The 12,992-nt window shown below is 34.8% G+C and overlaps 1 protein-coding gene across 1 annotated transcript in view; it reads left to right on the top strand.

Moving 5' to 3' along the window:
- The window catches only part of LOC117103134 (serine/threonine-protein phosphatase BSL1 homolog), a 19,108-nt gene extending 8,721 nt beyond the window's left edge, over positions 1-10,387 (top strand). The window contains exons 7-17 of the mRNA XM_033243640.1: positions 55-180; positions 983-1,101; positions 1,255-1,425; positions 1,821-1,912; positions 3,079-3,292; positions 3,846-3,976; positions 4,714-4,820; positions 5,528-5,630; positions 6,519-6,664; positions 7,308-7,485; positions 8,023-10,387. Coding sequence (XP_033099531.1) covers positions 55-180; positions 983-1,101; positions 1,255-1,425; positions 1,821-1,912; positions 3,079-3,292; positions 3,846-3,976; positions 4,714-4,820; positions 5,528-5,630; positions 6,519-6,664; positions 7,308-7,485; positions 8,023-8,148 — 1,513 coding nt within the window. The 3' untranslated portion in view covers positions 8,149-10,387. The remainder of the gene's footprint in view (positions 1-54; positions 181-982; positions 1,102-1,254; positions 1,426-1,820; positions 1,913-3,078; positions 3,293-3,845; positions 3,977-4,713; positions 4,821-5,527; positions 5,631-6,518; positions 6,665-7,307; positions 7,486-8,022) is intronic.
- Positions 10,388-12,992: the final 2,605 nt, after the last annotated feature.

Here is a 12,992-nt window from a genome sequence, read left to right as displayed (position 1 = left end):
TGTCATCTACATATAATTTCACAAGCTATTTATTTCAAATCCATTATTTTTCAGAGTATTCTGTTCCCAAAAGAAAGACAATTTATCAATGATAGATTTCCTAAATGCAGTCGGACAGCTCAAGTTTCGCGGAACGTCTCTTCTTTTCCGACTTCCACATCGCTCAATTGCTCATTCTAGGTAAATATGCATTATAGATGATGAGTAAATCACTAATTTACCAAATTCCATATCTATTACCTGTACAGAATTGCTCCGTGTGTCATCATTCTTTATCACTTTCATTATCTGTCATTTAAATTGGTTAAGATCTCTTAGCTCAAGACCTGATTTCCTATTGAAGGTTAGTGCATCAATCACATGTTACAAATAAATTAAAAAATGTTTGTGCTGCAATATACTTAAATTTGATACTGTCTGTATTAACCTAATATACTTAAACTATAAATACAATATTATAATTGCTTTAGGAAATTAGATTTCAATAGAAAATTTGAACAAAAAAACTGTTTTCCTAGTCAGTTATCAGACTAAAAACAACTATGTTCTTATGTTCTTTGCAGATACCCTTTGATTGGCTAGTTATCAAATTAAATATTTCATATTCAAAAGTTTGTAAATCAGTACTTAGCCTTATGAATACAAGTGATGTATAAATCAAATAGGTAATAATACAGTGCTAAAATATATAGGAACATGATGTTAGAAATCGTATCAAACATGGTCCATCAACGAAAGTTTCTTATTAGTTGGATGAAAAAAGAGGCCTCTCTCACTCACTATCTCAGCAAGCGCCATACCGTTTAGACCACAGAGGCCATACGAAATTATTATAAATATAAGACCACTAGAAATTATATATGATCTTAATTTTTAGTAATTTTTCTATACTAATGTCATTATTAATATACTTATTATTAGTACAGTATTAGCAGAATGGCTAAATTTACTTTTTAATACCTCACTTTATATTTCTTTGTAGCTCCAATTGCAATAACTCTGATGATGATAATGGACACATTAAACAAAAACTGAAACGAAAGAAAAGAGATTCATCAAACGAGTCGTTATCTTTCAACAGCATCGACCAATCAAGTGAAGGTTAGTCTAGAGTAAACCTTGAATATGGAGTTTGTTTTTAATCGGTTTTTGAGTCATTAAATTTCTACTGCACATTTCTTTACAGTAATCCTGTTAGGTGGGTGGGTGTTTTAATAATTATTTTCTTGATCGGTTTTATTTATGTTGTTTTAGAAAACTATGAACTGAGTGACTTGGAAGCAGCTAGCATCTTCAAGTCCCCTGAAGTACGTTCACCATCTGCAGATGATGACGTTGGTGATTATGAATTAGCCGTACATTCGGTAAAGGTTCGTCGCAGTGGGATGCTCACAGATATCCGCAAACTATGGGAAATTCCTGCAGGTAATTATTTCTTTGCATAATAAAAATAAAAATGATAATAATCATAATCATAATGGTACAGTATTGATAATAATGATATTAAAAGTAAGAATAAAAATAATAGCAACAACGTCGTTATAATAAAATTAGTAATAATCAAATTAAGAATATTCAATATACTAATGATAAGAAAAGCAATTAGTATAGTTGTATTCTGTACACTAGATGAGAATTTGTAGATGAAGAATTGAAGTAATGCATGATTTTTTATAATGCATAAGTTTATAATGCATAGTTTTTTAATAAATGTGAAAATATGTATTTGAAAAGAGGTATGATCAAAATAACATAAATAAGAAATAAGTATTGTTTAATAACATTTTTTGTAAAGGTGTATGTTTGTTTTCTGTTTGTAGGAGCAAGTGCTGTATCACAAACTGCCATGAAAGAACTTGAAACTGACAAGACAAGGTTCAACAGACTGTCATCCATGGACTCATTCAATCAGGTTTGTGCTCTAGCCATAGCATTCTCAAAGGGCTCCCTCTACCCAAGATATGGATCAGGTTTGTGTTCTAGTCAAAGCATTCTTGAAGGGCTCCCATAACCCCAGATATGGATCAGGTTTGTATTGTATTCGTAACATCTAAAGGGCTCCCTTTAGCCAACCTATATATAACACAACATTTCTTCCTAAAGATGAGTGATGTTAATAATAATTTTGGTGGTAGTGGTTGGGATGATGACTGGTAATAATTTTGGTGGTAGTGGTTGGGATGATGACTGGTAATAATTTTGGTGGTAGTGGTTGGGATGATGACTGACAGAGGCGGATGGTTGACTTTAAGAGACCGTGCACTGCTTGCCACCACACCTTATTACTACTAAATTTATTATCATTTTTGTTTTAAATCCTTTTTTAATTGTTGTTATGTGCATAGAGGCAGTTTCTTGCTATATGCGCATAAATAGCAATTTATTATTATTATTATTAATAACAGTGGTGGCTTTGATGGAAGATTTTGTCGGTGGTGATTGTAGTGATAATAGATGATTGGTGGTAGTGCTAGTGATGATCAGTGATTGTTGTGGTGTTGGTAAAGGTATTATGTTTTAAAATTGTTTTTTAACAAGGGTGAAACACAATCAGTGTCAGTCACTGCTTTTCATTTGAGTCCTGAAAGAAGACACATTTTTAACCACAAGAAAAACATATTTTTCACCACCATACACTGAACTACCTTATAATATTAAATATTCACTTGTTCTCTCCCTTACATATTTCATTTTCTTACTTTAACACAACTTGCTGAATGTCAACACATAAAGTCTGTTAATGTCTCTCGCTTGAATGTGAATTTTAACTCTTGTATATACTTTCTATACTTCAATTGTATTTTGTTATCTACTTTTAAATGTTAGCTTTTAAGGGGTTGGAGAATCACTAGATAGTTGATTTAATTCAACTTTTTGATTATTCGGTCTACCCCTTAATAGTTTGTTTTTTTTGTATCAATTCTTTGTTGTGAAATGAAATGTGGGTGATGATTTTGGTGGTGGATAATAAAATTGTGAAGATGCTGTTGGTGGTGATAGTGGTGGTGATGGTAGCAATGGTCATAATAATGGCATGTTGATGAAAGTAAAATTAATGTTCTGAATATTACACTTCAGAAATCTCATCCAAATGAGATGTTAACTGGCTTGAGATACTTTGAACGAGCTGTAAAGCAGACGAGTCAACAACAACCCAAACCACCATTTAATTGGGGTAACGTTGATACTTCATCACTTGCTAAATGTCTCCTAGCTATCTGCAGGGAGGCTAAGCAACTACTGGCAGAGGAGCCTAGGTTACTCAGAGTCAGTGCACCAACTTATATTTTAGGTAACTTCTTCTAAATTGTTTTTTTTTTTAATTATACAGTCATTGAATGTTTTATATATACCTTTATTTATTCGAATAAATGCCCCGCTTTGAATAAATGCACCCCTTGAATACATGTCTCCCTCAAATAAGCATCCGGAGCGGTTTTTTTTCTCAAATAAATTCCCCTTAAAGCAACATCATTTTATTCACAACACATTCCATTAATGTTCTACTTCGGTAGAATTACATTTGGTTAGGATAAATACATCTTTATGACCAAGCAATAACACATTTTGTTGGTAATTATGTGTTGTAGTTTACAGTCAAATTAGGGGCCATTTATTTGAGTATATACATATAAATTTTACACCCAAAAAAGTAAATGCCTCCTTCGAATAGACACCTCCCTCGAATAGCCGCCGCCTATGAATAAACTCCCCCTCAAAAACCCTTCTTAACCATAAACACCCCAGAGCGTTTATTCAAATAAATAGTGTTTCTTTTTAGAAAATCAAAATCAATTAGACTTTAGATCTAATTTTTATTCATAACATTGACATTGACATTTTAGGTGACATTCATGGCAACTTCCGTGACTTAATTTGCTTTGAGAAGGCATTGTGGAGAATGGGACCGATGCTGACACCGAGCTCATTCTTGTTTCTTGGAGACTATGTAGACAGGGGAGAGCATGGGGTCGAGGTAAGAGTGCTTATGCCTGTTAACATGGGGGAGGAGGTAAGACTACTTAAGCTTGTCAGCATGGGGAGGAGGTAAGACCGTGTTAAGGCCGGGCACTCATCGCACCTGACAAGAGTCTATGGAGCATGCAGCGCCACAACGCGCACGCAACGCATCATTTCGATCCATTCAGACTGCCACCGACAATCAGCAGACAGCATCGCAATGTCTGGCGTTCACAGGGAGTGGAGTTAGGTTCGATCATACGACCATCATACAATGCATTAAGTGCCCGGCTCTAGACAAGCTATAGCCATAATATCGGCGCTGGTTCGAACGGCACGCTTGCCTATGGTTCTGGTGGTAGAACAAGTCTCGGATAAACCGTAGGCCCAGTGTATACAATGGCTTCTGTGCACTATAAAGAACCCAGTACGTCCTTCGAGATGAGTAGTGGGGGTACTGGAACAGACAGCCCCTGTGGTGGACGACAAGAGTTGCTGGTACCGGGTTACCGGGTAGCACAGACACAAAGGGACCCTTAAGGGCGAAGAAAGTCATTGATCGAGTTCCTAGTCCACATATCAAGCGCCCTGAGCATCTTACATTAGATGGATGTGCGCTATATAAAACTACACTAGTATTATATTATTATTATTATTAAGATGAAAGTGAACATGAGGTCGTACTTTAGTATACTATACTATTTTGTATCGTACTACCTATTATATAATAAATTAAATCATGTATCATTCTAGGTTGTAGCATACCTATTAGCTCAGAAACTATTGGCTCCAAGTAAATTTTTTCTAATCCGTGGAAACCATGAACTCAGAGCAGTACAGACAAACTTTTCATTTCAAAGGTAAATATGAAATTTAGTTTTTGTGTACAAAGATTGCCTGTAGTGGCAATTTGATTGGTTGAAAACAAGGTCATGTGGGATTCAATTACAATGACTATTCCTTAGTTTTTGAGTGACTAGTCACTCATCAACATTCATTATTTGTGTAATATATCATAATATATAAGATGGGCATTAATATAACTTCCCCTTTACCTAGACTGAAGACATCAGAGAAAGCAACCAATAATGATAATTATAGTCTTGTATATCACATCATGATGTGTCTGTGCTGAACAACTATTATTTTAATTCATCTGTAATCTCCATCATAGTGCCACTGAACTTCGTTTCTGCCGACGGTATTGGCACTCTATAAATAGCTGTTGATTGATAGATTAATTTAATGGACTTTCATGTTATAATGTGGTTTCACCATCTTTCCTGGTGTGGAAAGTGCCATGTAAATACTTTTCCTTATGCCACTTCTCGTCCAGAGTTTTTCACTGTTGGTCCTCCAACTGAGTTGTTAAGCCATTGGACCACCAGCTGAGGTCTTAAATTGCTTTTCCTCCAGGAGAGATCTTAAGCTGTTGATCCTCCAACAAGAATCTTAAGCTTTCAGGTCTCCAGCTGCACTTCATATTCTTGTGTCATACCAAATGACATTGAGGGGGCTATTTACTGTTACTTCTGAGCAACAGTTTGAATTTGTATTTTTTAACCAGGGAATGTTTCTCCAAGTTTGGTAAAACCATCGGTCAACAGGTGTGGGAAGAGATCAACCTGTGCTTTGATGTCATGCCCTTGGCAGCTGTTGTTGATGACAAGGTACCACACGACAATGGTTTTTATTTCATATAAAAACAAAGAATATATGTTCACTTCTTTTATGTAAAACTGAAATACACTTGCAAATCATCAAAAATTTAAGTAAGTTTGTTCATTTCATTAATTTGTTGAAAATAATTGCATAAAAACAGGCTCCCAGGGTGAGAATTTGTGTACAGCTTGACATAGTTATTTTGTTTGTACTTTTAATTCATAGCCCGTCATGCTTTCTGTGTTGGCAATTAACTTGAATAACTGTACAAGTAACAGGTTGTTGACTTTTTAGTTCCTTCTATGATCGGTCTTATCTTGGCATGGCAACATATTCCGTAGGTTTAGTTTTGGAATACTTCATCTCTATCTTTAGCTTATGACGCGCACATCCCATCATTCCTCCAACTGGGTTTACGCTTACAACTTACAAGTAAGACTTTAGCTAAATGTCTACAGCCTCCCCTGGAGCAGTAGACACAAAAATTACAAAGGCAGCCATGCTTGGCTGGATTGCTCAAACATGACCTTCTAGATCAACTGTCAGGAGCTGTCCAATTAGGTCTGCTCAAGAGATATGTGGTTCTTCCTTTAAATACCGTAGCTGACCATGTGAGATGAGACCATCGCAAACCCTTAATTGACAGTAGTGATGATGAAATGTATTTTAACATTGATTTTATTTTAGTTAGGCTGATTAGGTACATAACAACCATTCTATGCGCTGTATAAATGGATTGTGCTGTGTGAGTGAATGTTATTGTCGTTGTAGCGGGCCACTGCCGTGCCCTTTGTTAATAAACCATGCGTAGTAGCAGTTACGAAAGCGGCATCAGTTGTCTAAATATGCTGTTATGGTGAATAAAATAACTTTAAGTGTATAATTTTCTTTCTCAGATTTTCTGTGTTCATGGAGGCATACCCCGTAGCAAGACTGAAGCTAGCATTATTTTAGAAGATATTAATAGTATTCCAGTACCCCTTAAAGATCCAGAGACAGAGAGCCCTCTAGCCTGGGACATTATGTGGAGTGACCCTGTAAGGTAAATTGAAAAAAAATTCTTAAACCTCAACAAACCATTGCTGCCACCACAAAGAGTTTGTGGCTGATTGTGACATATTTCTCATTGCAAACTCTTTTGTATTTCATTTATTTAATTATTTGTTTATGTACGCTGTATTAGTACCGGTATGTGCTCGGCAGATTTAACCAAGCTGTGCTCTTCGCATTCGACTTTCCTGCTCAAGAAATTCAGCTGTTCTTCCTGGGCAACGTTTGCTCATTTAAAGTCAGGCCCCAGAAGAAAAACATTTTTTGATATGTTTTACAACTGATTTTTCCAAGACACAACAAGTATATTTGACGAAAAACAAGGGAACCTTTATCCCCCAGTTTTTAAATATTCAATAATCTGTTTTCATCAAATATGCTTTTTATGTCTTAGAAACATCAGTTGTACAAAATATAAAATGTTTTCCTCCAGAGCATGCCTTTAATCTTACCATATGACATGGATAATTTGACCAATGAGAATGTTTTGCAGGCTGTTTCTTTGTTTTGTTTTTTATTGCAACCTAAATAGGGATGTTTTTTATTCACTTATGTTGTTTGTAATACTTGATGTGGCCTCAGTAGCAAATAAAATTAAAATATTGAATAATGAATTTGATCAAATTATTCACTAGATCTGAATCGATGACTGACGAACTCAGTAAAGAGTTGACAGACAACAATGGGTTTGCTTTCAACAGTAGACGTGGAACAGCCAACTTCTTTAGCTCACATGCGTTAGAAAGCTTCCTAGAGGTCAATAACCTCTCACATGTTGTCAGGGCACATGAGGTGCAACAAGTTGGATTTAAAGTAAGTTTAAAGTTTAAGACTTTCTATATACAAATAAGTCTTGCAATAAATCCGCTGACAATTTTACATATAATAATGTTATAATAAAGTTGCAGGTTGGTGTTTTTAAATAGAAACTAAATAATATGGCAAAAAATACTAAAAAAAAAATACTACAACATGTCAGGCATGTCATCCCCAAACCAGCATCTGTGACCAAGAAATGAAAATTGACTTTTAATATATTCTTGATCTCCACAATGTAGGTTTTAAAATGATGGTCACTTACTTTTGCCAAAGTTATTATCGCTTCTCTGTACTAAAGTATACAATACTGGCACATTCATATGCTAACAGTAAACAGTCTAACAAACAGCTGGTTTTGGGATAGCAAGCCTCATATATGAAGGCTATAATAATGTTTTGTTGTATGAATGTTTAGTGTTTGAGGGTATCTAACCACGAAATTGACAGCATATAATGAATGTTGTAATAATGTTTTATGTTACTTGGATGTTTGTTTTCACAAATTTTTTGTTTCATCTTTGATTATATTAGGTTCAGCTGAAGGGCAAGTTACTCACGGTGTTTTCATCATCTCATTATTGTGGAGGATGCAACGAGGCTGCTTGCATTTTAGCTGACCGCAAGAAACTGCGCACAATTCGGCTTGACACATCTTAACTAAACCATAACATGATAGTGATAAGTATTTTCTTGATGATCAGTTAAACGATTAACTAATTAAACAATTACTTGATTAACTAATTAATCTGCTTGTAGAAAGCATTTAATAGGCATCTTAATTCAGCAGATGAATCGTGTCTTTGAATGTTTTTGCCTCATAACTGAACAGCTAACTCGGCAGAGCAAATTAGTAGATAACATGGTGGATAAAGTAAATTAAATTATAAATTTTGTGTCTTATGTAGCATTTCATGGCAACAAAGCTTCAAAGTGCTTCGCATTATCAGGTAACTCGATTGATAGAGCCAATTATTAGATAATTTGTTTGATAAGCAACCAAAGAATAACCTTTTTGGTTAAGAAAATCAGCAGATAATCTGGTTGATAAGCAACATGACAGATAAACAAGTCAGTAAATTAACTTAAACTAGTTTGTAAAGCAATTTAATAAAGTCTTGTTTCCCTAAAATCGCTACAATGTCGCTACAGTGTTTTCAGCGCAATCTTTATACTGCCTTGAAGTCTCTGAATGCTCCCTAATTCCACCAACCTTTCAGCATCACAGAAAGCTGTCAGCGATAGCGTATAGTGATTGTATGGTGACCAATTTTAAGTTAATAGATTGACAGAGCTACCTAACAGATGGCTCAGTTAAGCAGAGAGTATGCAAGGCCTGTTGGGTACAAAAATTCAAAGTGCCTAACTAAATCCCTATTCCAATGAAACATGATACTTTGTATTTTTATAACCCACTTATTGGAACTAATATGCTGTCATGGGGGGTGGGGGGAGGGGGTTGTGTCTGTACCTTCTCCCCCAGCTTATGCCCTCATAAAACAGCCTAAAACAGATCTGTCTTTGGTTTGATAACCAATGGCCACAATGTTAGTAACAGCTGTCCATATATCTTATAGTATTACATACTTGCACAGTACTATTAAATTGTAAATTGTATAATTATCATCTTGTGTCTAGATACAATTTCCATGAAAAGTTAAAAGTCACTTCTACAGTCTTATTCCTAATGCCAGAGACAGGGAAACCAGGAGTGACAAATTATGTGCTCATAAAAGTGTCTTTAAAAATTCTCTATATAAAACTATTGTAATTTGTTGGCTTTGGAAGCCTGAGTCGCCATGTTTATTTACTGCATTATGCAGCAAAGTATTTTCAAACTGTTTTAAACTGGGTGAACTATGCTTTTGTCGCCATTACAACTTGACTCAACTCGTTGCTGGTGGCGCAGATGTCAACTTTCATCCATGTTAGTGTAACTATGCACAACTGCAAGCGACTGTATACCACTAGTTGCCTGGATATGTTTATGTTACTTCCGACTTTAAATTATCTACAACTAGATGCCATGCAATGCTACTGTAATTGGATAAAACATTAACATGTAAGATACTAGAGTTACTAGGTTACTTCAGTCACATGACCAATTTCAATCACTTGTGAGTTGCTTTAGATCTCAGCGAAACATTGGCAACTGATTGAAAGCGATTTTCAGTTGCTTTTTTCAGCGCAAGAGTACTTATGTTTGTCGCTTCAAATCATGTGACTCAGTTGTTCAAAGTTGCCGGCCAGTTGCCAAAGCTCGGTTGAGTTGAAGTTCCACGGGCAACTAATCACACTTTTTAGTGTAGCATGTTCTATAAAATTATAATGCAAATAATCTACTTAGGATTGCTATTTAAAAACATTTTACTTTGAGTAAAAGGTAACAGTTGAGAATGTCTCAGTGTCTAGAGGTTTTATAGAGAACAATAAATATTATTTTATCACCTCTAGATGGAAGTAATCACAATATAAATATTATGACAGGAACAAACCATGTTCTAAATTGTTTTTTTAATGAGATAAGAGATATATATTTTTAAATATTAGGCATTCGCTGTAGATAGAAAATTTGTACTGTATTTGGGACTAGATTCTTCGCCAGATTTTAGTTTTCCTTTACAAAACATTAAGAAGTTTCAAAATAGTTTTAATCAAAGTTTTGTATTATGGTAGTATAGAATGTAGTTCTACATTTATTGGTATTTATGCATGTTTTTTCAGGGTGTTTAAGTTCGTTTTCGTAAGTCCTTAAAGACAGAGGTTATTTTTAGAAGAAAAAAAAGATTAATTTTATGTGTGCAATTTAGAATTTTTAGTAAGTATGCCTGACCAAAATATACAGCAATAAGTGAAGTAAAATGTTAATATTATGTAAATAAATGAACAGGACTATTTCTGTTTTTCTTTTCATGTTTTATTTAGTCGTATGATTACAATGACAATGATGTGAAGGGTGTAGATGATGGTTATATTTATGACGTTGATGAGGATAATGTTATTGAGAATGATTTTTATGAGGAGGACAGAAAATCACGCTGATGATTCTGACGATCACGATCACAATGATGGTCTTTTTAATTTTTTAAAATTTTATTCCTTCCAGGAAACAGTACAACACACGGAAACAAAGGAAGGTGGAGGCTAGGAGGGGCACATTGGACTAAAACAACTATCACAGGAAATGGTGTGCCCCTCCAGCTAAACATTAAACATCAATCAGAAAAATAGCTATAAAAAATACCCTTCTCTTGTGCATAAAAAGAGCACGCCCATACTTCGTTAATACATGTTTACTAATTAGGCTTAATTAAATATCAACATTATGAAACTGTATTAATTTCATAATAATATAAAGCCACTTTTAAGTTACATCACCAGTTTTCAGCATTCATAATAATTCTACACTTTGGTACCAGTAATAACAAAATATATTCAGTTGATAAAAAGTTGTGGATATAAATGTTACAGCCCCAACCCTATATCAATCCTAAGAATCAACAGATAAACGACTGGGTGAAAAACAGTCTCATTTTTTGTGAAAGTTGTTTGATTTTCGATCCGGCCATTTTCCGGTTGTTTTGTTTCCTGTGGCACCGACCTACGGATCACAAAAATACTATCTATGCTTGCACTTGTTGCCTAAAACTTCATAATGTTCATTCTGACGATATGTAATTAATTCATTTTATGTGCTTAATTCTGGCATAATTCCCAACATTAATGCTAAGCAAATGATATTGAACAAGGTTAATTCAAACATAATCAGTAGTTGTCATGATCCTTAAGGTAATATAATGTAAGAATCCGTAGAAAAACAACTAGGTGGACAATTTTTCGGCCGTGGGGAAACGTGCTGTAACTGCCGGAGCAACAATGAAGGGGGAAAGAGGCCGGCAAGGGGCTTAGTGAGATCCTAAGGCGGAGTCCCAGTGAAGGGATGATCTCCCAAAGCTACAGCCTTTTATTTATTAGTTTTGTTTAGATTGTGCTTATGGTGCTACGCAAGTGACACCTCTTTTGTACTACTTCTTTTCTACTACCACGAATAATGTTTGCCGCCATCTATAGTTAAAAATAAATTGAAACTTTATAATTTTACGAAGCAATTGTACGTAACATTGGCGATTAATAGTATGAGTAAAGAAAAAAACTATGAATATAGAAAGGAAAAAAACAATGCATGTGTATTTTCAAATATACATATTACACTTTTCTCAGATGGTAAACGCTTACAATAAATAGGTTGCAGAAAAAGTAGATATTCATGTTTGTACTTTCTGTGAGTCTTCGATGGTGCTTTTGAAAATGTTTCCTTTGCGTTGCAGTTTATCAATTGTTGACGTATAAGGGTCTTTATGACCTCAGTGGAGTAATGAAGCTACGGTGCATACTTTGGTAAGGGATGGGGCAGTTTACTAGGTCATTAGTTGATTAATGCCCCTACGGAACATATTCGACCCGGTTAACAGTCCCTAACACATAATGCATAATTCGGTTACGGTAGGGGTATGTGTGTAATTAGGACTATAGTAGGATAGCATCCCCACCCCATAATGCATAGTTCGGTACGGTAAGTGTAAGCATATCATTAGTAGGCCTATCTTAGTGGAGTAACATACCCACCCCATTAAGCATAGTTTAGTTACGATAAGTGTATGCGTATAATAGTAGGGCCTACCTTAGTGCGACGCGATCAGTTTATTCGTATAATAAATAACTGCTCACAGTCTCCTGATGGAGTCCACTGTGTGGACGAAAGCTAGAGAATAAATTATATATTGTTAGTCTCAAAAGTGCTGCTGTTTTTTACTTTATACTTTCTATACTGTACAGACTAACGCGGCTATACTTTTTATTCATCATGCTGCTTATTATAGTTATTTGTTTTGTCCTATTCTGTAAATCAAACTTTATCAACAATTTAGCTATCAGCAAAAAAAAATTAATTAAATAGGCCTGTCAGATAAAATGTCTTATAAGCATATTTATAATAGTAGTATAAAGTTTAATTAAGATAATAATATGTATACCTAAATTTAATAAATAAATAAATAATAGTGATCTAGAATTATACACCGAATCAAAGGGCTGACTAGAGCCTCTGTCAGGGCCCCGGCATAAAAAAAAAATCCATGTTTTTTATGGGTTTTTTATACCACAATATTAGAAATTGAAAATAAAAATAACGTTATATGGATATGCTAATTACCATTTTTGGTCCCGGACGATTTCGTCGAATAAAGGCGTTTATTCGAAGCAGGCATTTATTTTGTTTAAATGGATACGTACTGTCTCAAACGCCCCTTAATTCCACTGTTATTAAAATGTAATTCTACTCGAGTAAAACATTAATAGAAAGTGTTGAGAATGATGTTTACATTAGATATGTTTACAGTCAAGGGGGAGTTTATTCAAGGAAAAAATATACGCCACGAGGTGTTTTCGAAAGAGGCGTTTATACCAAATATTCAAAGCGGGGCGTTTACACGGGTACAAATACG

Source organism: Anneissia japonica, unplaced genomic scaffold (genome assembly GCF_011630105.1).
Source record: "Anneissia japonica isolate Jap-2015-1 unplaced genomic scaffold, ASM1163010v1 scaffold287948_len850469_cov200, whole genome shotgun sequence".
In the NCBI taxonomy this organism is placed as follows: Eukaryota; Metazoa; Echinodermata; class Crinoidea; order Comatulida; family Comatulidae; genus Anneissia; species Anneissia japonica.
Note: the sequence above shows the minus strand (reverse complement) of the source record. Positions and strands in the feature narration are given on the sequence as shown.